Genomic DNA, 27462 nt, shown 5'->3' with positions numbered 1-27462 from the left:
TAAATGTTCATTCTTGCAAACCAACTCACTATATCCTCCATTAATTTGCCACGGCTTTGAGCCGGTCGTGAGAGTACTGCATAGTTGCACTACATGTTGGGTAAAAATGTAATAAATATTACTCCTCTCTATAGACATTTGACACAAACATATGAGAATCTATCGATATTTCTTCAAATCTGCACACTTTTGAACTAAAAGCCCTGAGAGACGTTGTTTTGTCAACCGCCTTCATGAAGACCATATAGGAGGTTTTTTTCTGAATGGGAGTGGCTGACAGTCATAATACATTTTAAAGGTATCGACTTTCAGAGGTATTGATTTTCATTTTCATAACTCCTGACACAAATTAGGACATCACTGCCGGTATAAGATTTTCAGAATAAAATAGGTCAAATACTGAAGCTTGAGTCTAAGATCATTTAATGATGTATAGTTTTTCAAAATAATAAAAATCGTTTACATTATAACTTTGAACTAATATAAACAAAGAATGCTTCAATGCGCCGTCATCCTCATGAAGTTTAAGAGATTAAACAATAAAAATAAAACACAAATTAGTATGTAGTGACATTCATTAAAAGCAATATACAAACATCAAGCCAAAATGAATTTATTTAAAGCGAAACTGAAACGACAATGAGCTTACTACTCCCATTCGGCAAGAATCCAAATGTTTCCATATTTGCCATGTAACATTTAGTTTGTTAAACTATTATTCATTATGTAAACAAGGCTTTGTACTTCATTCATGTTCCAATATCCATGTAAAACAGCATCCTTCACATGCACAAAAATGGGGTTGGGGCCATTTAAAATGAACAGTGTATCTTTTGTTTGGTTGACTGTATTTTAGTTTGATGAATGACTGAAATGTCAAGATAGTGTGAAGTGTGTGCGTGCACGTGAGGCGCCTGTGTGATAAGTTGGATTTAATAAAATAAAGATAGAAAGAAATACAACTATAATGCGTTAGAGTGTCACAAAAAACTACCGTAGCTTATACTACTTGTCGCTCAGTTTTTTTCTTTTGTTAATCTGTTAATTATTTAAGTTAAATATTGTAACGGTCATCAGCTGGAGTGCCCTTGAGAGCCACCTGAGGGCACTCCACATCAGACTATCATTATTCACTCACAACTACATTTCCCATAATTCACTGCCCAGACTCATCATCCCTGATTATCACTTTCACCTGTGTCTCAATATATTGTTTAGTTCACCCCATATAAGCCTGGTTCACCTCATCATTCCCTGTGAAGTCTTGTACGTTATTCCACTGCATTTCTGAGCGTTTCCTTTGTTGTCATTGTTCCCGGTTCTTGAAACCACATTTGTGGTATTTGATTTGTCACAGACACTCATCTATTCTACTTTAATTTTAATTTTCACACTCTAATCTAGTCGTTTAATGGTTAATGAGCGATTAATACGCTTTGGTTATCGGACTCGTCAGGAAAATAATCTAAATGAGCAAAACGCTCTCATTACAATTTTTCACCAGATTTACTATGCTGCACGCAAGTTCACGCTAATTCAAAAACTTCACGAGCTGAGACCTGACATGAGATCTGATCATAGCCAACGCTCACGTCTATATTGATAAAAGCCAAGATTGCATGAAAACGGCCGTATGCCCAGTTTTCCGTTCGTTTCATAAATGAGGCTCATTGTATATGTAAAATTTAATCTAAGATCTTAATATTGAAAAAAAAAGTTACATCAGACTATCAAATTAGCTGAATTCCACTCCTACTTCGACTGACTCCTGTTCTGCCCTGTGAGGCCATTGGTTCCACTCAAAATCATTCATCCATTTTAATTATGTTTATAAAATTGCATAGACTGTATCAGGTCATTTACATTTGGCAGTCGCAGTGGATTTCAATCTCTAGGATGCTTGGTTTTCTTTTTGCGCTCCTGCTTTGTCATAAACCTTATACAAAGGCTGAAAACCCTCTTTGTCAAAATATGGGAGACCCTAAGTATGCACTGCTTTTCAAGGATGGAGACGTAACTATTGGAGGACTTTTTTCAATCAACAGTATAGAAATATTGCCTTCATTTGATTTTATAGAAAAACCTCAGCTTCTATCATGCTCCAGGTTTGTAACATTGTAAACTATTTGAGAAATATTATAGCAGATAAAGTTTTCAATATCAGTAGACTTTTAATGAAAATATATTGCAGATTATAAAATCATGTATTTTGAATTTATAACCACAAACTACCATAAAACCTGGAATATTATGGCAGTGTGAATTTGAGAGATTTTCGGATGGCTCAAATCATGATCTTTGCCATTGAGGAGATAAACAGAAGTAAAAGTTTGCTCCCAAATGTTTCTATTGGTTACAAAATCTATGATAGCTGTGGTTCAAGACTATCTTCTATGAGTGCAACTATGGCACTGATGAATGGTCAGGAGTTTGCAGGAGGGGACAGATGCCATGGACAGTCTCCTATACATGCTATTATAGGAGAAACTGAGTCGTCTGCCACAGTGATTCTGTCCAGAACTACAGGACCATTTAAAATCCCAGTGGTAAGGAGCAAAAACATTAAATGCTTGACATAATTACCATACTGATGACTGTTTTAATGTTCCCTCTGCTTTTTTTCCTAGATAAGTCACTCAGCCACATGTGAATGTCTAAGCAATAGAATAGATTACCCCTCATTCTTCAGGACTATTGCTAGTGATTATCACCAGAGCAGAGCTCTAGCATACATAGTCAAATACTTTGGCTGGTCTTGGGTGGGAGCTGTGAACAGTGACAACGATTATGGAAACAATGGAATGGCCATATTTCTTAAAACAGCCCAGGAAGTGGGGATTTGTGTGGAGTACTCTGTGAAATTCTATCGAACCGAGCCCGAAAAACTCCAGAAAGTGGTAGAGACTATGAAAAGAAGCACCACAAAAGTGGTTGTTGCATTTCTTTCCCGTGTTGAGATGATTAATCTACTTGAGCAACTAAGCATTCAGAACATTACAGGCCTCCAAGTAATTGGCGTGGAAGCATGGACAACTGCAAAAAGTTTGATCACTCCAAACAGTTTTCGTGTTTTGGGAGGGTCACTGGGGTTTGCAGTGAGAAAAATCAATACTGAGGGGTTTTCAGATTATGTTATAAAAGCATTCTGGGACACAGCTTTTCCATGCTCACAGACTGGGGGGAATTCTCCTCAAGATAATTTAAACTGCAGCAGATATAAGGATCTACTTGTGCTTAAAAATTACAATGAAGATGTGCCTGAGCAAAGATATGCAAGCAATGTCTACAAAGCAGTTTATGCTGTTGCTCATTCACTACACACTCTACTCAAGTGCAAAGAACAAGAAGGTTGTGAGACAAGTCTGACAATACAACCACAGCAGGTAAAAAAACGAAAACAAAAAAACAAGAAGAGAGATTTGGCGAGAAAGAGGGTAATCCTATTTCTGTTTAACAATGTGTTAAAATACTTAAATGTTCATGTATATTTATTAGGTGGTTGAGGCTCTGAAAAAGGTCAATTTCTCCGTAAAATTTGGAGATCATGTGCGGTTTGACAGCACTGGTGCCACAGTAGCCCAATATGAAGTTGTGAACTGGCAGCAGGACTCCGATGGATCCATCCAATTTAAACCAGTGGGATACTACGATGCATCATTGCACCCTGACCAGCGCTTTGTGGTTAACACTAAAAACATAATCTGGGCTGGAGGACAGATGGAGGTAAATAGTAACATGTTGGATTGAAAAAAGCTAATGTGGCTTGGTTAAAAAAAAATCAAGGACTATATTCAGAGGAAAGGGGAAATAACTTCATGAGATTAACTGGCATTTAAACTGTATGTACAATGTACTTTTTAATGCAGAAGCCAAGGTCTGTGTGCAGTGAGAGCTGTCCTCCAGGCACTAGGAAGGCTGCACAGAAAGGAAGACCTGTCTGCTGTTATAACTGTATTCCATGTGCAGAAGGAGAAATCAGTAATGAGACAGGTAATCTTCAGCCCATCTCACACTTTAAAAGAAAATTAGTTAGTTGCTATTTTTGTGTTCTTCTTCTACTCTTCAGGATGCAGTTTATTATCAAAGGAGTTCATATATAAAATAACTTTCTTCTCTAACTATAGTAAACACAACTTCCTTTCCAGATTCAAATAACTGCAAGCAGTGTCCAGGGGAATACTGGTCTAATGCTGAGAAAAATGAATGTGTGTTAAAGACTGTAGAGTTTCTGTCTTTCACAGAAGTTATGGGTATAGTGCTAGTCTTTTTCTCACTGTTTGGAGTAGGATTAACTGCACTGATGGCCATCCTGTTTTACAGCAAGAAGGACACCCCCATAGTAAAAGCCAACAATTCAGAGCTGAGCTTCCTGCTACTTTTCTCACTGACTCTGTGTTTCCTCTGTTCACTTACTTTCATTGGTCGGCCAACTGAGTGGTCCTGTATGTTGCGTCGCACAGCGTTTGGGATCACTTTTGTCCTCTGTATCTCCTGTGTTCTCGGGAAAACAATAGTTGTGTTAATGGCATTCAAGGCTACACTTCCAGGAAGTAATGTCATGAAATGGTTTGGGCCTTCACAACAACAACTAAGTGTTCTTGCCTTTACACTTATACAGGTTCTTATCTGTGTACTTTGGCTAACTTTATCTCCTCCATTTCCCTACAAAAATATGAAATATTATAAGGAAAAGATAATTCTTGAGTGCAGTCTTGGTTCTACTCTTGGTTTCTCTGCTGTACTGGGTTATATTGGCCTTCTGGCTGTCTTGTGCTTCATTCTGGCTTTTCTGGCACGCAAGCTGCCTGATAACTTCAATGAAGCCAAGTTCATCACATTCAGTATGATCATATTCTGTGCTGTATGGATCACATTTATTCCAGCTTATGTCAGTTCTCCTGGAAAATTGACTGTAGCTGTGGAGATATTTGCCATTTTAGCCTCAAGCTTTGGTTTACTGTTATGTATATTTGCACCAAAATGTTATATAATTCTGTTCAAGCCTGAAGAAAATACAAAGCAACATCTGATGGGAAAGATTTCACATATGTCTTAATAAAAAATAAGCTTATGAAATATAAGCTTATGATAACATATGAAATGCAATAAATGAATGAAAAACTGTTCATGAGAAGTCCACCAGAGGAAGGCTGGAGTTATATATATTTAGGTTTCTTCAAGCTTCTTGGAGACGTTGCCACAGTTCTTCTGGATTTCTTCATGTAATCCCAGATGGACTCAATGATGGTGAGATCAGATCTCCATGTGGAGCATATAGGCTGTCAGCAGACTCCTTGTGTATACAACATTTTCACTAGAAACCTCCACCTTATTTTGAAAATACAAAAAAAAGAAAGAAAAAATAACTTCCATGCGTTAATCTCTGCTTGGATGTTGTTACTGGACGCATCTGAGCCACACTAACTACATAGAACACATAAGATGTACAGCCTGTCACATTTTGTCTGTGATTTGGTTCTTTATCTGTGTTGAGTCCCTGTGCCCTTGGTTGCTATTATTAGTTTTTTGATCAGTCCAACCTGTGCCTTGTCTTACCTCTCTTTATATTCTGTATATTGTGTTTGTTCTCATCAATGTAAGGTGTGGTTTTCTGTGATCCTGTGTCTTCCCAGGTGGTTGTTGAGGAGATTCCCCCCTTCTATGTAAAGCGCTTTGAGTGCAGAGAAAAGCGCTATATAAGTGTAAAAATGTAATGAATTCCCAGATCCTAGTGTTTTGTTTTCATTTAATAAACTCATCCATCAGAGTTAAGTCACTACAGGCCTGCATTGTTAACCTCAATCATAATGAAATGTTTTGAGAAAATGGTCAAAAACATTATGCTTCCATATGTTACACCATTTCTAGATTGTCTATAATTTGCATATAAGCAGAAGAGAGGTACAGATGATGTAGTGGCTTGTCTCTTGCATTGTCTACTTCAGCACCTAGACATCTCTGGAAATTAAGCCAGACTTCTTTTTATTGACTTTAGTTCCACTTTCAATTAAATTCAGCATCATCAGGTAATAAGGAAACTACAGTGTCTGCAAGTTCCATCATCACTAATACATTGGATTAATAATTTATTTCAATAGACCACAAGTGGTAAAGGTAGACAATGCATTATCGCCAATTATTGTTCTTACTACTGGCGCCCCCCAGGGGTAGCCCATTTATATTCAAATGACGGACCCCAGATTGGTTCCATCCGGACCAAGGGATAATTGCGCCATTTCATTTCTATAGTTTAAAGTGAGCAGCGCTTCAAAACAACGGAGCGGTTCACACCACAAGGGCTCCTGGCTGTTCATGGTAGTGATCTTTTGGCACTACAAACTGTAATATTTTTTATCTAGAGACAAATGCGCTTCATTTAAGCTCTTTCTGCTCCATGCATGTTTCTTCTCTCTGATGACGCGGTTATTTTAACAAAAGTAGCAGAAACACAGGGAGCAGAAAATTAGATGGGCTACTTTTGCTAAAACACTGCAGAAAACAAGAATGCAGCAAATACAATTATTGTAGTATAAGCAGTGAATGGTTCTGACCAGGACGCCCCCATACAGATCGTGTAGTTGGTTTTGCCCTCTGTGAAAAAACACTAGTAAAAGAAGCTGAGCGTGAACTCCTGTGTGTACGTGTCTTATTATAACTAAAGTTGAACAAAGACTACAACATGGTGTCAGAAGTCAATGTATCCACCGAATAACACCGCGCACATCAAGTTGTGACTGAAGATCACTGCGGCGCGGGTGAACAGAGGACGAACAGCAGCACTGCCGGATGTGCTAACGTGACGGACAAAATGGAAATGCTTCATCCGCCGCCACCTTTGTCCCTGACGGGGAACTTGGCTGAAAATTGGCGTAAGTGGGAACAAAGATTTAATTTGTATCTTACTGCCTCAACTCTAGTGGATAAATCTGAGACGAGACAAATCGCTGTGCTGCTGCATTGCATAGGAGAAGGCGCTAGACATTTATAACTCGCTCGAGATCGAATACGAGGATCCACAACATAAAAAATTATCAGAGGTCCTCGCAGCACTGCGACAATACTGTGCTCCGCGAAAGAATACCGTCTTTGAACGACATCAGTTCTGGGCCCACACATTCTCTGAGCAAGCAAGCATAGACAAATTTCTCACGGAGCTAAGAAACAAAGCACGCACATGCGAATTATGAGAAACTGAAGATCTCATGATACGAGACAAAATAGTATTCAGTATAACAGACTCAGGCCTTCGTGAACGATTGCGGTCTATATCTGAGTTGACCCTTTCAAAAGCCATTGACATGTGCAGAGCTAAAGAAGTCACGAGGGCACAGGTTACAGCTATGGCAGCATCATCAGAAACACAATTTGTGCATGCAATCACAAAAAAAAGGCAGCAGCCTAAATGGAGATCAAACAAACCAGCAGTGCACAAACAAGTGACAGCGCCAACTAGAGGACATTCAAAAAACTGTGGCAAATGCGGACGCATTCACATGCCAAGACAGTGCCCTGCCTATAATGAAGTGTGTAAAAAATGTGGCAAAAAGAACGACTTTGCACTAGTGTGCAAATCAAAGGCTAAATGGACGGTGAAAAATAGAAATCACACAAACATTGCTCTTTAACTTGTAAGAATACACATTTAAGTGCTGCATCTTTTTATTCATTGATTTGTTGTGTCACAGACATAGTCATATGTCATATTCATACTGACTGCTGCTAATCTGAGTCCACAAAAAAGGAGCAGATGCACTCCTCTTCCTCCACTGCTGCTGCATCTTCACGAGGTCTGGTCTCCTTGACATGTCCCCACCACTTTTTGACATGTCCCCACCCCCACCAGAACTGGGGCCCCCCACACCCAAGACAAAAATGGTTTGGCCACTGATCAAAATTTGATGTTGTCATTTAATTTGAAGTTCAGTACGCTCAAAATGTTCGGTCAGCACAAGTCCGGTGCTCAGAAGAGGAAAGAAAAGAGAAGAAGAAAATAGAGGTTTTCTAAACAAATATAAAAAAATTAAAATAAATAAAAGCGGTGACGGTGAAGCTGGAACTAGTAAAGTCAACGTAAAGCAAGGTAAGAAACAGCGCAGCAAACGCTTACGAGCATTGGCAGGAGTTTTCCTGCATTTAATTTTTTTGGGCGGCCGAAGATTTTTGTCCCGCCAAAGCCGTCTCGATTTTTGTCCCGCCAAAGCCTTATTTGATCGGTAAGTGATGTAGAATAGAATGACTGCTGCGCCTGACAGGGCGATAACGAGCAGAGAGAGCCCCGGCCGCGCGCGCGCACTCTCACGTCTTCAAACAACACGTCGAGCGCTGTCTTGCGCTCTCTCACTCGCGCATATTAATCAAAGTCAATTGAACCGTTAAGCAGAACTAAATTAATATTAATATTACTGGTAAAGTTACCGGGTACCGGACATTTTCTCACTGGTTCCCAACTCAACATACACACGCACACACATCTGTGTAACTGTCATTGTAGGCCTACCTTAACCAACGTCAGCTTTGCTTTATCTCATCCCATCTCACCAACAGTTTAATACTGTTACTCGCACATCCAAAACATCGTATTTTACGTCGCGGACTTAAAAAAAAAATTAAATAAAAAACCAACAACTAATGAATCACTCAATTCTCATTGGCTACCCGCCAATGTGGCAGGTAGATTGACAGTTTTACCCGCCAATTGCAAAATTCACCCGCATTTGGCGCGTGGTCGGGTGTTAATTTCAGGCCCTGTGTAGTTCACTCAAAGACGTCTGAGACAGGCTGGCACACAAATCTGAGTATGGCAGGTACAGTTGTCAACTTCAAACTCGACACGGGCGCTGAAGCAAACGTCATTCCAAAGAATATCATTGATCAGCTTCAGGTTCCTATGAACATCCAAAAGACAAGCACAGTGCTTGTGTCGTATGGAGGCACCTGCATCAAACCAGAAGGTGTTGTTAAACTCCATGTGCAGTCTAAAAATAAAACAACTGACATGATGTTCTTTGTGACTACAGCATCAGATATAGCCCTACTGGGGAGACAGGCATGTGTGCAGTTGGACCTCATAAGAAAAGTAGACGCTCTCACACCATCATCACCCGCCACAAAAACTGAGCTCCTCAGCCGCTATGCATCTGTATTTCAAGGTTTGGGCCAGTTTCCAGGATTGCGCCATATTCACACAGACCCTTCCGTTCCTCCGGTAATACACGGCTGCAGGAAGATACCGTATGCAGTCCTTGACCAACTCAGAGAGACACTGGATGAATTGGAGAAAAGGGGTGTCATAAGCAAAGTCTCTAAACCTACTGCATGGGTTAGCAGTCTCTGCATCACACAAAAGAAAAACGGCGCACTGAGAGTCTGCCTGGACCCCAGAGACCTAAACAGGGCCATACTCCGCCAGCACTACAATATTCCCACCCTGGAGGACATACGGAGTAAGTTAGCTGGCAAAAAGTTGTTCACCATCCTGGACGAGAAGGATGGCTATTGGCAGATTCAACTAGATGAGGAGTCGGCAGATCTCTGTGCTTTCAACACGCCGTGGGGCAGGTATCGTTTTCATCGCATGCCTTTTGGCATAAAGTCAGCGAGTGAGGTATTTCAACGCTTGAACTCAGAAAGCTTTGGGGACATTGAAGGTGTTTTCATGGTGGCCGATGACATGATCATAGCGGCATCTACCAAAGCAGAGCATGATGTCATCCTAGAGAAAGTGATGAACAGAGCGGTGAGTCTAAACGTGAAATTCAACAAAGACAAGTTGCAGTATATGGTCAATGAGGTGACTTACCTAGGCCATGTTATCACCGCTGATGAGTCCAAGGTTTCAGCAATATTGCAATTTCCCCCTCCCACTGACAGAAAAGCCCTTCAACGTCTGCTAGGTATGACATGCTACCTGTCGCAATACATTCCCAACGAAGCCACCCTCACTGCACCGCTCAGGCTGTTGCTAAGGAAAGATATAGACTGCCAATGGCATCATGAACAGCAGTTAGCACTTGAAAAACTCAGAACAGCCATAGCAACTGCACCTGTTCTTGGGCACTTTGACCCAAAGGAGCCTATAGAAGTGCAGGCAGACGCCTCAAAAGATGGCTTGGGTGCCGCTCTAATGCAGAAACAGCAACCAATTGCATACGCTTCGAGAGCGCTATCTGCGGCTGAAAATAACTATGCCCAGATAGAAAAAGAGCTACTGGCCATAGTGTTCACTCTGAGAAAGTTCCACCAGCATGTTTATGCTGTGCCCATTAGAGTTCAGTCAGATCACAAACCACTTGAGGCGATATTCTCCAAACCCATAGGCGCAGCACCAGCACGCCTTCAAAAAATGCTGCTCCAGCTACAAAGGTATGATATCCACATTGTTTACACTCAGAGCCGATCCTGACCTCTCTGGGGCCCTAAGCGAAATTCTGTAAAGGGGCCCTCCTACCTGACCCATGTAAAACATTTGCCATTGCCACACAACAGTCACACCTAACACCCCAGTAACTAGTACTAATGAAAATGTAATTCCTGATATCAAAAATAGACATTGTTACTAGAAAAAGTACATTCTTAATATCAAGAATTCACATTTTAAATGTAATTATTGATATCAAAAATAGACATTGTTACTAGAAAAAGTACATTCTTAATATCAAGAATTCACATTTTAAATGTAATTCCTGATATCAAAAATAGACATTGTTACTAGAAAAAGTACATTCTTAATATCAAGAATTCACAATATCAAGAATTCACATTTTAAATGTAATTATTGATATCAAAAATGCATCCTGTGAATGAATAAAAGCTAAAATGGCTTGTCATAGCACGTCACTGTGTTTTAAATGATAAAAGCAATACTTTATACTTGATGGTTATTATTTACTGAGGGATGTGCATCCATATTGACCAGTATGTCCAGCCAATCAACATTTTAAATGCAATATAGCCTATAAATCAATAGTCAATGTCAATATATTGCTTTCCATCTTGCTTTATTGCAGAGTTGTAACTAAACTGACTTGGAGTCTAGATAATCCTTGTCTTGTTTGAAAAGTATGTGTGCCTATAATGAGGAGTGCCATCACGCCCATATTGTAGCCTACTGGTCCCCACAGATGTTTTTCTGGAAAGTGCGCGTTTCATTTCGTGCATGCGCATATGAACGCATGTTAACACGCGACACGGTTATCTTTTCCCAGCTGCAGTTTATAAACAAACACCGTTGCCGTTTATCAAACGTAAAAGTTTCACTCGCACTATTTTTTGTGTCAGGCACAAAGTCACAGAACACAGCCCTGGAAGTGTAAGCAAGACGCAGAAAGACCAAAATATGCACTGCCCAGAAAGACTAGAGATAGATGCACATCAACTTAACTTTACTGTTCTTTGCTGACATTAAACTTGGAGAGGAGAGAAGAGAACACAAGTCTACCTGATTGCTGTTCCCGCAATTCACTCTCATGGTGGTTTTTTCTCTCTCTCTTTTCATGACCAGAAGGATAGTTCCGCTTAATTTTCTCATCGATATTGTAAACTTTGATTGACGCGCTTTGACACGAGGGGGAGGCGGGGCCTTGAGTAATTTGCGGGGCCCTACGCAACTTGCGTAGTGTGCGTATTGGGCTGATCGGCTCTGTTTACACTCCAGGCAACCAGATGCATATCGCAGACACGCTGTCCAGAGCATACATTCAGTCTGATGCAACAGAGAGTCTAGACCTGAGCGAAGAGAAAGTCATCTATGCAGTGAATGGAGAATCACTTTGTGGTAACATCATGCACAGGATCCAACAAGCCACACAGTCAGATCCTGAGCTTCACCTGATACGGCAGCTACATGAGCAAGGATGGCCGGACAGAAAGAAAAATGTCCCACTGGCTGCTCAAGCTTATTGGCCAGTCAGACACACTATTAGCATAGATGATGAGCTACTCATGAAAGATGATCGTATCATCATCCCTCGTGCACTGCGAACAGAAGTGCTGAAACGACTTCATGCGGCACACCAGGGTATACAGCGGTCTCTAGCACACGCCAGATCATGCTTCTACTGGCCAGGACTCACTGAAGCCATACGTCACATGGTAGAAGCCTGTTGTTACTGTCAAGAGGGTCGTCCTGAAAATCAAAAGGAGCCACTTATATCACATCCAGTTCCAAATGGACCCTGGCAGAAAATAGCTGCTGACATTTTTGACATTCAAGGACGTTCATTTCTTCTGATTGTGGACTATTTCTCAAAATATCCAGAAGTCCTAAAGCTGTCAGACAAAACGTCGGGCTCACTGATAGCACAATTCAAAGCAGTGTTTGCAAGACATGGTGTAGCTGAAATCCTGATTGCAGATCATGTACCCTTCGCCAGTGCTGAAATGTCTCGATTTGCTCATGACTGGGGTTTCAACATCACACACTCCAGGCCAAATTTCCCTCTGTCCAACGGCATGGCAGAGCGAGCCGTATGCTGAAAGCTGCTGCTCAGTCTGGCACTGACCCTCACCTAGCTTTATTGACTCTCCGCAACACTCCTGTCACTGGTCTCAAATACTCCCCAGCCCCAGATTCTTATGGGCAGAGTCTTACGTTCCACTTTACTGGCCAGAAAAGCTATTCTGCAACCTTCTATACCTAAACACATCCAGGAAGCGCTGCAGCATCTTCAATCACAGCAAAAGAGATGGTACGATAGAACAGCAACCCCACTTCCAGCCTTCAAGGGGGGAGATAGAGTATATATGAGAATCAAAAACCCATGGAAACCAGCCACAGTTGTCAGTATCCGAGATGAGCCCCGCTCATACGACGTTGTCACATCACCGGGCACAATCTACCGCAGGAACAGATGCCACCTCAGGCCTGACAGGTCAATCAAACAAGACTCACAACCTGACTGTTCCATGTACACTGACAATAACTTGTGCAATGACACTGTTTCAAAACCTGCTCCAATTGAGCCTCCTCAAGATGAGGAACGGAGCGTGAAACGTCCGGAACACTCAAGAGCCGGACGCATCGTCAGACAACGGTTTAAGGATTATGTGCTTACTTAAGTATGCTAGATTAGTGTTACTATTGCTTGTTCATAGCAAACGTTTATTTTATACACTGGTGATATTTTCAGCATACTGTCCTTGCTTTATGTCTGATTAATACTTTGTTCAAAGCTTAAAGCTGCCGTCGGCAACATTTTTTTGATCATATTCAGTGAAATTGACACTATAATCCGACAGAACAACATAAATAAGGTGGTTTTAGAAAAAAACCCGAGCTTCTAACTCCACCTGGAGCGTGTTATTTGTTTTGCAAAAATCCAGCGCTCCCGCTTCATCAGGTCCAATCAGCGCAGGGGGGTGTGAGATCTGACTGTCAATCACAGGTCGTGCACACGCCACAGATCCCCCCTCACTCGCGCACGTTAACCCTCTGAGGTCGAGAAACGCGCCCACGCGTTTTGCTGGATTTTTTTCACATAGCAGCAACATAAACTTAAAAAAATCCGTCATTTATGGTCATATAAATAAAATAAATACATGATTATAAACTATAGAGGGTCTTTTTTTTTTGTGTACACTCACCTTGTTTTTATTTTTAAATAAATAAAATAAACAGGGTGCGCTTTCAGCTCACTCTGTCTCCGCAAAAATCTTTCTGAAACAAGTCTGGAAAACTCAGCGAATACTTATCACACAACCATGAAACATGCGTCTAAAGAAAGCTTTAAATTTCTACTTTTAAATAAAACAGTTCACATTCAAAACAAATATTCTCCTGCAATGTAATCTGTATGAAACTAAAGTGAAGTACAGTTTCTCCCGTCTCATCTAATTATCTGTAATTAGTTCACGCCCTCTCGCAGAGCACGCTATTCATAAGATAATGTGCTGAGGTGATATGCAAAATAAGGTAAACGCCCCCTGAAATGAGTTCACACCCACTTGCAGAGCGCGCTATTCATAAGATAAGTTTCTTCATCAGACTTACTGATAGTTCATCGCGTTTTGAGTATGGCACGCTTCTCCAGTAAAGACGCCCTTCAGATGATTCTGGACAGCGAGGAAGAATGCATGATACCGGGTTTTTTCCTCAGAGGAAGATTGTAACTCAGACTACGAACGGCAGCATTTTGAAGAGCGAATTCCGCCGAGGACACAATTTCGGAGTAAGTTTTACTTAAAAGTCTTTTGTCTTTTATTTTTCGTGTTCGCATTTATGAGGAAAAAACAATATTACGTGACAGTTCTCCATTTTGGACGCGAGCGCTCTGAAAGTGCACTAAAAGACTTTCAAACTTTCACAGAGACCTCAAAACAGAAACTACAAATCCTTTCTTTAAAACGAATTTCGTTTTGTATCAATTGTATCTTCATTTTAATAATTTTTTCATTAACAAATTTCCTGGATTTAAAGATCAAAACAAAAAACTATGTAGCCTAATAAATGTGCATTTCTCCGGTGCATTCACTAGCCTACTGCGAAGATCGCGAGTCAATAGCCTATCGTCAACTTCATCTTTGCCAGAAGTTACATTTAAATTGCGTGTGTGAATGAATGATGATGTTTTAGCAAACTGTATTGCTATACTGAGATGAGTAAAAATGTTGAAATATGTTGAAATAAAATGTAGGCTATTTGTATAAGCAACGTATTAAACTGCAAATTAACAATATGCCCTAATATTTCATGAAAACAACGTTACAGTCAGGCAAAATATGAAAGACAACATCTTGTTGACTAGATTTGGGTACAGTTTTTACTGTAGAATATACTGCCACGTCAAATAAGCTTTTGTTTAGCAATTTCTAAATCTATTTTTGTCAAAAATAAAGTCATCAACTAAGATGTTAGCTGTTCCAATGTTGACTATATTCAAACTAATGAATACATAGATAAAATGTAGGCCTATAATCATTTTTTTTTACAAAGAAAGAGTACACTTGAAATATTGTTGAAATTGTAATTATTGTTGTAATTGTAACCTTTTTAATAAAATAGCAAAACATATTTACAAGATAGATGTAAGCAAAATCTTAAATGGTCAATATAAGTCTTCTTCTAAATATATCTTTTGTCCTTGCATTGTGGCTCAGTCAGTGTCACACCTGAGTGAATGGCTCATCATTATGCAGAGTGGGTGGGACACTGTATTCTAAGGTGTAAACCACTCCTCGTTCACGCCCCCCTCGCATATTGGCTTTCCAAGCTAAACCTGTTTTACATCAATTTAAATCAATGTATGGTTTTATGTGAACGATAAAGCAAGACTATTTTCACATAATTTTGAAGAAAAAACTCTAGGCGAGGACATCCATTAGTCAAAAGTCTTATTGACACATATTTACTATGTGTTTTGTGGCCTTATTTCAGAAATGTTAGTTTTTAGTTTTTTCAATAACCATGCATAAACATTATTCTCTCAAAAATGAAAACATGTACATGCACGTGGCTCACATATTATGGTAGTCCTGTTTGTGCTATATAGAGTGAATTTACACCTTTGCCATTAATATGTTTATATGCAACTGAAAAAAGCACAAATGTCAGGGCATGTCAGAACATCTCAAGGGCCCCAAAAACAGCCTAGACCCCAGAGGGTTAATATCACATGCACACGCCACGCCTGAAGTTCGCCTAGAGATTGCATGAAGCGTGATGGCGGAGAGAAAATCTACTAACAAGCTTCCAATTCCTCGGTTATTGCTATCTATGGATAGATTAGCCAGGGCAGCCTACCTCCGAGTCCATGGTGTTGATAGATGCTGAAGAGACGGACGCGTTCACAGAAAATCAGGTACACACGCACAGTGACGCACTGACGAGCATGACCTCGATGGGAGGGTGCTCGCTGGTAGTGGGGAGGGGCATGAGAGTTGTAAACATTCAAAATTTTGGCTAATCGACCCAATCTGCCAGACTTGCCGACGGCAGCTTTAAGAAGGGGGATGTAGTATAGGCAGTGAATGGTTCTGACCAGGACGCCCCCATACAGTTCGTGTAGTTGGTTTTGCCCTCGGTGAAAAAACACTTGTAAAAGAAGCTGAGCGTGAACTCCTGTGTGTACGTGTCTTATTATAACTAAAGTTGAACAAAGACTACAACAATTATTTGTATCTGTCATACAGATGATTCCGACTGTTAATGCGTGGCACCTTTAGACATTTTTCCTTCCGTATATTTAGCATAATTAATCAGCAGAGCATTTCACTATAAAACTGATGGCAAGGGAAGACAAAAAACTTTGAAATTACTAGTTAACTTTTTTTGTGTTTTTTGGGGACTGCACATTTTAGAGTGGCCTTTTATTGTGGCCAACCTAAGACACACCTGTGCAATAATCATGCTGTCTAATCAGCATCTTGATATGCTACACCTGTGAGGTGGATGGATTATCTCGGCATAGGAGAAGTGCTCACTAACACAGATTTAGACAGATTTGTGAACAATATTTGAGAGAAATAGGCCTTTTGTGTACATAGAAAAAGTCTTAGATCTTTGAGTTCAGCTCATGAAAAATGGGGGCAAAATCAAAAGTGTTGCGTTTATAATTTTGTTCAGTGTATGTGGGTCAGTTTAGCACACACACTGGTTAGCCAGTGCTGACTGTGCCGTATATTTGCCAAATGTGGCCCAAATTTGGGGTAATGTCATTGGGCCATATTTGCTATGCCATGTGTGGGCCACTTTAGGTTCACATTCAGATTTGCCAGTGATTACTGTCCCACATCTTTGCTAAAACTGGCCCAGATATGTTTTAAGATAACTGGGCCACATTTGCTGTATTATATGCGAGCCAGTTTAGGCTCACACACTGGTTAACCAGTGCTGACTGTGCAGTACATTTGCCAAATGCAGTCCAAATTTGGTGTAATGTACTTGGGCCATATTTGCTATGCCATGTGTGGGCCACTTTAGGTTCACATTCAGATTCTCCAGTGATTACTGCCCCTCATCTTTGCCAAAACTAGCCCAGATACTGTATGTTTTAAGATAACTGGGCCACATTTGTTGCATTATATGTGGGTCAGTTTAAGATCACACCCTGGTTAGCCAGTGCTGACTGTGCCGTTCATTTGCCAAATGTGGCCCAAATTTAGTGTAATGTATTTGGGCCATATTTGCTATGCCATTTGTGGGCCACTTTAGGTTCACATTCAGATTTGCCAGTGATTACTGTCCCACATCTTTGCCAAAACTGGCCCAGTTATGTTTTAAGATAACTGGGCCACATTTGCTGCAATATTCATTATTTATCATATGGGCCACTTTAGGCTCACATTCAGATTACACATTGCCATGAGTGCCGCATCTCTGCGGCCCACATGTGATTTAAAATATTTGGGCCATATTTGCCATTTTACATGTGGGCCTACATCAGGCTCACATACATTTTGTCCGGGCCATAAGAAGGCCTGCAGTGCCGCATCATTGCCTGAAGTGGTCCACATACGTCTGCTATCTGGGATCTAGAATATGAAAGCACCCAAACTCTGGAACAGTCTTCCTAGCCTTGTTCGGGAAGCTGACAAACTCTGTCAGTTTAAATCTAGACTAAAAACATATTTTCATTCTAAAAACACACTATTTTACCTGGCATACATATTACAAACATTACACATTAAAACAAATTTTTTTATTTGCATCTGTTTATATCAGGCTGCCTAAATTAGATCAGTCGGGAACACTTCCCATAACAGCCGATGTACTTGTTATATCATACGAAGAATGGCATCTACACTAATATTAGTCTCTCTGTTTATCACAAGCTTGATGCAGTCAGCTGTATCCAGTCCAAATCCAGATCAGATGGTGATCCTGCACCTAGACACAAACTCAACACAGCACTGAATGTCAACAGAGATCCTGTCAACTAGACAATCCCCTGTGAAGGCCTCGTCGACACGACAGCCATCGGCACAGATCCTCAGCAAAGACCACAAGAACCAGAAAATTCCTCTGCCCAGACCTATGACCAGCCTCATTTCCATATTGGTATGATGAATCCAATCTTCAAGCAAAAGAAACTGGATGAAATATTTGAATACTATAGAATACTAATCTGATTTCTGACTTGTGATGCAGCCTGAATCATAATCACACCGTGTTAGTTTGTTGGCCTGCGGACAACTGGCCCAGCGAATGAGTCTGCTTTCTCATTTGGCCTGAGTTTTTGTTGCATTTCATTGTTCTGACCAGCAGGGGTCACCAGCGTGTGGCGTTTGGAATGCTTCGAAACAGTGAAACATTGGGCTGGTGACTGGAGATCGTGACAGAAAAAAAACTCACCATATGATTACATAACTTTGTTCATTATGTGCTCATGATGAGTCTGACAAACACTATATAAACAAATTCATTGTCATCAGAAGAGTATGGGAGGTCCAGAGTCTCTGTGATGCTTGTCTTTGGGTTATTGCTGCTCTGCAGCCTTAAAACAAAGGGGGAAAAGGCTAACTGTAGTATTATAGGGCAACCAGAGTACCCCCTGCTGTCCAAATATGGAGAGATTATCATCGGAGGAGCTTTTTCAATTCACAGCAAAATAAATTTGGAAATGCCATCATTTACAGAAAAACCTCATCGTCTATTGTGCACAAGGTTTGCAACTTCTCTGCTTCTATTTGATTAATTTAACAGTGTAAATATTATATGTCCTATGGATTTTTTTTTTTTTTTTTTTGTGAAATAAGACATTAGTTAATATTTCCAATAAGACAATCTTCCAACCTTACTGCACATTTTTTTTTTTTTTTTTTTTTTGAAATAAAAATCTCTCTCTCTCTCTCTCTCTCTCTCTGAACAAATTAGCCTTAATTTGAGAGAATTCCGCTTTGCTCAGACCATGATCTTTGCCATTGAGGAAATTAACAGCAATCAGATGTTGCTCCCAAACATTTCGTTTGGATACCAAATATTTGACAGCTGTGGTTCCACATTAGCCTCTATGAGGTCATCAATGGCTCTGATAAATGGCCAGGAGTTGACAGCAGAACACACTTGCTCTGGAAAAACAGCAGTTAAAGCTATTATTGGAGAATCTGAGTCTTCCTCAACCATTGTACTGTCCAGAGCAACAGGACCCTTCAAGATTCCTGTGGTGAAATAAATATACATACTTTGTCCTATTGTAAATTACAAAAAAATTGTAAATTAAAAATAAATATAGTTTCCTATTCCTTTTATCTGTTCTGTTTGACAGATTAGCCATTTTGCTACCTGCGCCTGCCTGAGCAACAGAAAGCAGTTTCCTTCTTTCTTCAGGACTATTCCCAGTGATTACTACCAGAGCAGAGCACTGGCTCAGCTAGTCAAACACTTCGGCTGGACATGGGTTGGAGCCGTGAGAAGTGATAATGACTATGGAAACCATGGCATGGCAAACTTTGTAGAGATAGCAGAGAGAGAAGGAGTATGCATCGAGTATTCAGAGGCCATATCGAGGACAAATTCCAAAGAGAAGATAGCTAAGGTCGTTGAAGTAATAAAAAAGGGCACTGCTAAAGTTCTTGTGGCATTTCTGGCACAGGGTGAAATGGATGTGTTACTGGAGGAAATTATCAGGCAAAATGTAACTGGGCTACAGTGGGTAGGCAGTGAATCCTGGATAACAGCGAGATACTTGGCAACTGAAAGAGTTTCAAAAGTTCTTGGTGGAGCAGTTGGCTTTACAATTAGCAAGTCAAAAATCCCAGGGCTGAAAGAATTTCTGCTTAAAGTTAATCCATCTCAGAACCCTTCAAATGCTCTTCTGAGGGAATTTTGGGAGATGACATTTGGATGCCGTCTCTCTTCGACAATCAGTTCTGAGTATAAAAAGTTTTGTGATGGTTCTGAAAATCTGAGTAACGTGAGTAATGCTTTCACAGATGTATCTGAGCTACGGATTTCAAATAATGTATATAAGGCAGTCTATGCTGTAGCTTATGCACTTCAGAACACAATTGCTTGCAAAACCTCAAACAGTTCATACAGTGAAAACATAACATGTGGAAATAAGGATTTAATGGTTTCCAGCCAAGTAAGTCAATCTTGGAAATATGTCATTTTATGTTTTGATTGATTTATTGATTTATTTATTATTAACACATTTTGGTTTTAAAAATGTTAACAGGTACTTCATTCCCTTCAAAATGTGAATTTCACAATGGCTTCTGGTCAGACAGTATACTTTGACCAAAACGGAAACCCTATGGCAAGATATGAGCTAATAAACTGGCAGAAAAACGGAGCAGGGGAAACAAATTTTATCACTGTAGGACACTATGATGCCTCACTACCCAGTGAACAGCAGTTTGTCATGAATTCTATGAATATAATTTGGGAAGGAGACAGTTACACGGTATGTACAAAATAACATTAGGATGTTGAGTGCCTGATATATGTCAGTTAAATAAGTGCAACTCAAGTGTAACTCAAAATAAGTGCAACAAAGTAAGAATGTGTAAACATGGCAGAAACCGAGCTCAGTGTGCAGTGAGAGATGTCAGCCAGGTTTCAGACAAGCTGTGATCAAAAGGAGACCAGTATGCTGCTTTGAATGTTTGCGGTGCCCTTCTGGAGAAATCAGCAACACTACTGGTGAGATGACTATCACTTTGATAGAAAGTGACAAACACATTATAATGTGCAAATAAATGAAAGACACATAAATAAATGGATGTACCTATTCCAACAATGTCATATATACCAGATTATGCTGAATGTATGAGGAAAAACATAATAATGTTATGCTCTATTTGTCTTTTTAGATTCTGCTGAATGTGTCAAATGTCCTTTAGAGTACTGGTCAAACGAAAACCACAGTACGTGTGTTCTTAAGAAGTTGGAGTTCCTTTCATTCGAGGAAAACATGGGAATACTGTTGACTGCATTCTCATTAACCGGGGTGTCTTTAACAATTGCAGTAGCACTGGTGTTTTACAACTTCATAGACACCCCTCTCGTGAAGGCCAGCAATGCAGAGCTGAGCTTCCTGCTTCTCTTCTCATTGTCTCTGTGTTTTCTTTGTTCACTTACTTTTATTGGTCGGCCTACTGAGTGGTCCTGTATGTTGCGTCACACAGCATTCGGGATTACTTTTGCCCTTTGTATGTCTTGTATTCTGGCAAGGACCATAGCAGTGGTAATGGCTTTTAAGGCCACAGTGCCTGGATCAAGTGTCCCTCAGTGTTCACTGCCCTTACAAAGAATTAGCGTTTTCTGTTGTACTCTTTTTCAGGTAATAATATGTACCCTGTGGCTGGTATTAGCCCCTCCAATGCCATTTAAAAATATTACTCATTCATTAGATAAAATAATAGTAGAATGTGATCTAGGCTCAGCTATAGGTTTCTGGGCTGTACTTGTTTATATTGGGTTGCTCTCTGTCCTATGTTTCATTTTGGCTTTTCTGGCTCGAAAGCTGCCAGATAACTTCAATGAAGCCAAATTCATCACATTCAGTATACTTATTTTTTGTGCTGTTTGGATCACATTTATCCCAGCCTATGTCAGTTCTCCTGGAAAATTCACTGTAGCTGTGGAGATATTTGCCATCTTAGCTTCTAGTTTTGGTTTGTTATTCTGTATATTTACACCAAAGTGTTACATTATCTTACTCAAGCCAGACCAAAACACAAGGAAACATATCATGGGCAAAACCCATAATAAATCACAATAAACTTATTATCCACTTTCAAAGCAATTTACTCTAAGAACTATGTAATTTAACTTTAAATACAAGTATAATATTGTATCACTTTATTTTGATAGTCCACTTTAGATATCTGCTAACCCTTTATTTTGATGGTCCCCCAACTAACATTCTACTGACTTTGCAAGTACATGTCAACTTATTCCACTGGCCCTAACAGTCTACTAAAACCCTTATGAGGAGTTAACATTTAGTTGCAAATCAACAAGAGTTAGTTGGCATGCACTAGCAAAGTAAAAAGAAAGAAAGAAGGATTCACTCAAATATGTAACTAAATTAATACAATTTGAAGAATACACACACACACATATAAGTCAAATAAAAAATGAAAAAAATATAAATACACTAAAAGCACTGATTTCCCACTTTATAATGAATAACTTGCAGTATAACACTTGTTATTTCCAAAATATAGGTCTGAAAATACTGCACTTGGGGAACTATTTTTCTGATTTAAATATATAGTTCAAAACTCCAGCTTATGTGTTTGTATCTGATTATTTCCAAAATATTTTATGCATGTCATATTAAATCACATAGCAAGAGAATATTTTAAGGTTTCAATATACTAAAACAAGAATATAGTCATTTTCAAGCTGATCTCTTTTTATCAAAACAGTGTATTTAGAGAGAGTGACAACATGCATTAGGAGACATAAAATAAAACAATGGCAATTTCCAGGAAAGCAGTGAAAAAGCCTTTTAAAAAACATTAACCTACAACCATTTTTTTATGAAATTTGAATAAATAAATATGACATAAAAACAAGTGTACTAAGTGCAATAAATAAACAAATTAAGCACTAGCACTGTAAGATCAGTTATGAAAAGTAAAATACCTGGAAGGTCTGGAAGTGCAATGCAGAGCAGGAAGAGCAAAAACAGCAGAAATTGAATGCACATGAAAAACGTCTCGGGTTACGACTGTAACCCCTATTCCCTGAGAGGGGAACGAGACACTGTGTCGATGACGACACTTTGGGGAACGCCCTTAGCGTAACGCATCTGAAGTATGAATGAAACTAATCCAATCCTGATTGGTGCTGTGTCATGACGTAATATGTGACGGCATACACGGAAGCTACAAAGGGAAGCCGGCACACAACAGAGTTAGCTTCTGCGATGAAGCAAGTGTTCCCAGGCAGGGGAAGGCGTGGCGAAGGGACGCAGTGTCTCGTTCCCTTCTCAGGGAACAGGGGTTACAGTCGTAACCCGAGACGTTTCCTTCCGAGGGAACTCGAACTGCGTCGATGACGACACTTTGGGGAACGAGTACCCACTATGCCACAACGAGCCCTGCCTGTCCCAGTGTGAAGCTGCGCACAGGCACACTTAGGACAAGAGCACTAGAGTGCCTGGCATAGAAGGAATGTCCAGGCTATAGAATCTGATAAAAATACGAGGGGTGGCCCATCCTGCTGCATCGCACACTTCTTGGATCGGGGCCCCTGAAAGGAGGGCTCTAGAGGACACCATGCCTCTGGTTGAATGAGCCATCACGGCCAAAGGTGAAGGCAAGCTGCACACCTGAAAGGCCATAGAGAGCCTGAATGATCCAGTTATTGATGGTCTGTTTGGATATGGGAAGCCCCTTCTTGGACGACCCGAAGCACTGACTTCCGCCATGAAGAAGACCTCTGGACATAAATCTTGAGAGCTGTGACAGGGCAGAGCAAATTAAGCCTTTCTTCATCCACCGTCACGTGGGGTGGAGGATGAAAAGCCTGCAGAACCGTAGGCCGTGCCACATTAGATGGCACTTTAGGCACATAGCCCTGCCTGGGATGCAAGATGGCCTTAATGTCGCCTGGAGCAAACGCCAGGCACCCATGAGATAGATAGAGCACCTGAAGGTCTCCTACTCTCCTCATAGAAGTAATGGCTAATAAAAAAGCTACCTTGAGGGAAAGGTTCTTGGCCTCAGCCAACTCCAGAGGTTCAAAGGGGGCCTCAACCAGCCCTTCGAGAACCACTGCCAGGTCCCATGTGGGAACTCTGGTGCGAGCCGCAGGTCTCATCCTCCGAGCTCCACGGAGGAAACGTACAACCAGCTGATGTCTCCCCAGAGGCCCATCACCCAGAGGAGTGTGGAAAGCCGCAATGGCAGCCACGTACACCTTGAGGGTGGACAGGGTAAGACCAGCCGAGAAGCGATCTTGGAGGAGCTCCAGCACTGAAGGGTCTAGGGTGTTTTGGTGGTCCTTGAGATGCTTTGACATGCCCTGACAGTTGTGTTTTTTTTTTTTTGTTGTTTTTTTTTGCTTATAAACATATTAACCCTCTGAGGTCGGCAAACGCGCCCCCGCGTTTTGCTGGATTTTCTTCACATTGTAGCACAATAAACTTAAATTACTCCGTCATTTATGGTCATACAGAAAAAAGAAATATAAAAAAAGAATCTGTGATATTTCTACTTTTGTATGTGTCCACTTACAATCAAATCAAAACATTGTACTTTTGTAAAATAAAGAAAATAAACAGGGTGTGCATTCTGCCTCTCCATCGCGGTAAACTTTTTTTTCTTGAGCACGTCTATAAACTGAAACAAAACTCAGCGAATACTTGTCACACATTTATGAGCCATATACCTTTATACACATTTAAGTGTGTACTTTAAAATGATCAGATTCAAACTGAAAACAAATATTCTCTGTTTAAGTAATTTGTATAAAACCAACAGGATGTTCAGTATCTCAAACGCTTGCTAATTACTTTTAATTCGACCACGCCCACTTGCGCAAAAGTGATTCACATGCAAATCTCCACATGGAACGCGAACGCCCTCGTTACCTCAAACACAAAACACCAAAAAACTTCACAAGTCTCTGCTTTTCGTCGAGTTTGGAAGACACGTCTGAGCTTACATTGAATTTACCTCAGAAGAAGAAGAACGCGATTTGAAGACAAGAAAGATGTAAGGTAAGAAATTCTTACTTATTAGTTTATGGTATTGTTGCATAAACTTCACATTGCAGTTGAACTGTTGCTAGATATATGGTGAATATTATACTATTTAGACCCGTGTTTACTGTTAAATACTGTTTGTGGATATCTGCTCAAACATAGATATGTATAACCATAATGTTTAATATTTTGGAGCGCGATCGCGTTTGAATGTATCATATTTTGGAGCGCGATCGCGTTTGAATGTATCATATTTTGGAGCGCGATCGCGTTTGAATGTATCATATTTTGGAGCGCGATCCCGTTTGAATGTATCATATTTTGGAGCGCGATCGCGTTTGAATGTATCATATTTTGGAGCGCGATCGCGTTTGAATGTATCATATTTTGGAGCGCGCTGTGGGTTTGAATGTATCATATTTTGGAGCGCGATCGCGTTTGAATGTATCATATTTTGGACCGCGATCGCGTTTGAATGTATCATATTTTGGAGCGTGATCGCGTTTGAAAGGAAAAATGCACCAAACATTAGGCTTTATGTTTTTACTATTATCTCATTTCATATCATCATAAAGAATGGAAACATTTGAAGTAACATAAGATAATCAATATATTTTTCTCTAGCATTGTTACTGAAATCTTTTGGAAGATTTATAGGCTGCTATAGGTTATTGTTATTATTATTGTATGCAGTACTGCACATAGCTTGTGCCTACAAGGCACAACAAACATGGTGTTCATTATATTATATATTGTTGGAAACATTTGTGTGTGTGTGTGTGTGTGTGTGTGTGTGTGTGTGTGTATTCTGTGAATTTTAAAAAGCAATTTTAACCAGAAAAATCTAAAATTTATTCCCAAAATCGTGCAGGCCTAGTTTCTCTTGATACCAGTATGTCCACTTTTTTTCTTTTCTTTCAGGGACCAGATGCCACTGAGTCCTGCTCTGAGTCTCTGTACATGAACATGGTAAAGTGAAAATCAAACACCTTGGAAATGAAAGGTATGTACAATGTTTTTAGGAATGGCATAAAGGTCTCTGTCTTTGGATCATTGTTTTCAATGTGCTCTTTTGTCATTTGTTGTGTATCTTTGGATTATGTTGTGTTGTAAATAAATCCAAACAATCTAAAAGCCATTCTTTTTTAAATCTCCTCATTCTTTGTGCAAGGTTGCTCTGAATGACAGGGCCTGATCACTCCTAATAGGGCTGTTAGGGGAGTGTCTTTGTCTTTCTCAGGTGTTAAAGGCTTACATATTCATGAGATGATCACGCCTCTTCGCATAAGGCTTTTTCACACAAAACACGTCTTAGAAATTTTAAATCAATATATTGTCTTATCTGAATGAGCGGTCAGGGTGATTTTCACATAGTTTTGGAGCAAATATTCTAGGCTACGTGATACAATTTTCAAAAGTCTTGTGAAGAAATAATCAGTATGGGTTTCATGGGCTTATTTCAGTGACAATTTTTTTGGTATTTTCACAAACCACGCATAAATGTCATTATCTCAAAACTACAAACTTTTACACACATGCTGCTGATATATTATTGTAGCAGAGTTTGTGCCAAATACAGTGTAATAAGACTTTAGCCATGACAATGTCACAAGTAACAGAAATAAGCACAAATGTCAGAGCATGTCAGAACACTTCCAGGGCCAGAAAACAGCTCAGACCCCAGAGGGTTAATGTCAAAAGTGTCATTACACTCTATTCAGCACAAACAGGGCTACCATAATATGTGAGGTACATGTTTGTATTTTGAGAGAATAATGTTTATACTTGGTTATTGAAAAAACAAAAAAATGTAAGTTTCTGAAATAAGGCCACAATATGTGTCCACAAGTCTTTTGACTAATGGATGTTGTCGCCTAGATTTTTTGCTTCAAAGTGATGTGAAAATCATCCTGCCAACCCATTTACATAAAACAATACATTGATTAAAATTTTGTAAACCACTTTTTGTTTAGAGAGGCAATATGCGTGGGGGCGTGAATTAGAGTTCTCAACGGGTCGGGTCGGCCCGACAAACCCGACGGGACCCGCGGGTTCGGGCCGGGTTCGGGTCGAAAATATAAGCAAATGACTCGGTCGGGTCGGACCTCGGGCTTAATCTTTTCCGCTCAGTGAATTTTTTTTATTAATCATCGCTGCTATTCACCGTAAAGAAAGTCTGGCTGCTGCGTGCAACGAACGTGCATCATGGAGAGGGGTGGGGGCAGACCTGACGCCGTTGCGTGCACGCCTTTAGCCTGAGAAGATGGAGTTGGTGAAAAGCAAACTTGCCGCAGGTGAATTCACCGTCGCTACTACAGGAGTGGGAAAATCAGAGGTCTGGAAAGTGTTTGGAGTGGTGCTGGATTCTGATGGAAATTCTACAGGTTATATCATGCAATGCTCAAAATGCAAGGTGCTGATGAAATATGACAGCAAAAAAACAGGGTCTTTTTATTTATTATTGTGTGAAGATTTTTATTTAAGGTATATTTATATAGCCTATTTATATATTTAAAGTTTATTGTTTAAGTTGTTTGTATTGTTTGTATTGTTAAAAGGCGTGAACATTAAAGGTTGATTTGAATTCCTGTCTGCTGGTCATGATAATACGTGTATGAGAAAAACGCGTCGGGCCGCGGGCCGGGTTCGGGCAGATAATTCATGTTGATGTGTCGGGTTACATCGGGTCCGGGCTTTAAAAGCCACGGGCCGGGTCGGGTCGGGTTGTAATTTTCAGGCCCGTTGAGAACTCTAGCGTGAATGATCATGAATAATGCTGTGATTCACATCTGAGAAGACAATGACCCAATGACAACTCTGCATAATGAGCCTTTCAGTCAGGTATGCAACTGCAAAATTTTATCAA

General features: G+C 40.1%; 2 protein-coding genes and 1 long non-coding RNA gene across 3 annotated transcripts in view; all 3 read left to right on the top strand.

Annotated features, from left to right (window-relative positions):
• Positions 1 to 27462, top strand: part of LOC309508671 — a 342418-nt gene that overhangs the window by 150951 nt on the left and 164005 nt on the right. The gene's annotated exons all lie outside the window — the stretch shown is intronic.
• On the top strand, positions 1897 to 5056 carry LOC309508178 (extracellular calcium-sensing receptor-like; the record flags this gene model as incomplete). The annotated part of the gene is made up of 6 exons (XM_082182702.1): positions 1897 to 2105; positions 2258 to 2546; positions 2628 to 3383; positions 3496 to 3723; positions 3867 to 3990; positions 4146 to 5056. 6 exons carry the CDS (start codon positions 1897 to 1899, stop codon positions 5054 to 5056), a joined length of 2517 nt encoding a protein of 838 aa, XP_082038828.1.
• Positions 12742 to 27462, top strand: part of LOC309508176 (extracellular calcium-sensing receptor-like) — a gene marked incomplete at both ends in the record, with an annotated part of 114830 nt that continues 100109 nt past the window's right edge. Inside the window, 2 exons of the mRNA XM_082182700.1 lie at positions 12742 to 12905; positions 18428 to 18598. Of these exons, the coding sequence (XP_082038826.1) occupies positions 12742 to 12905; positions 18428 to 18598 (335 nt within the window). The remainder of the gene's footprint in view (positions 12906 to 18427; positions 18599 to 27462) is intronic.

Source organism: Leuciscus leuciscus (genome assembly GCF_965113295.1).
Source record: "Leuciscus leuciscus genome assembly, chromosome: 10".
NCBI classification, from domain to species: Eukaryota; Metazoa; Chordata; class Actinopteri; order Cypriniformes; family Leuciscidae; genus Leuciscus; species Leuciscus leuciscus.
The sequence above is the reverse complement of the archived record's forward strand: the minus strand, read 5'-3'. Positions and strand labels throughout refer to the sequence as shown.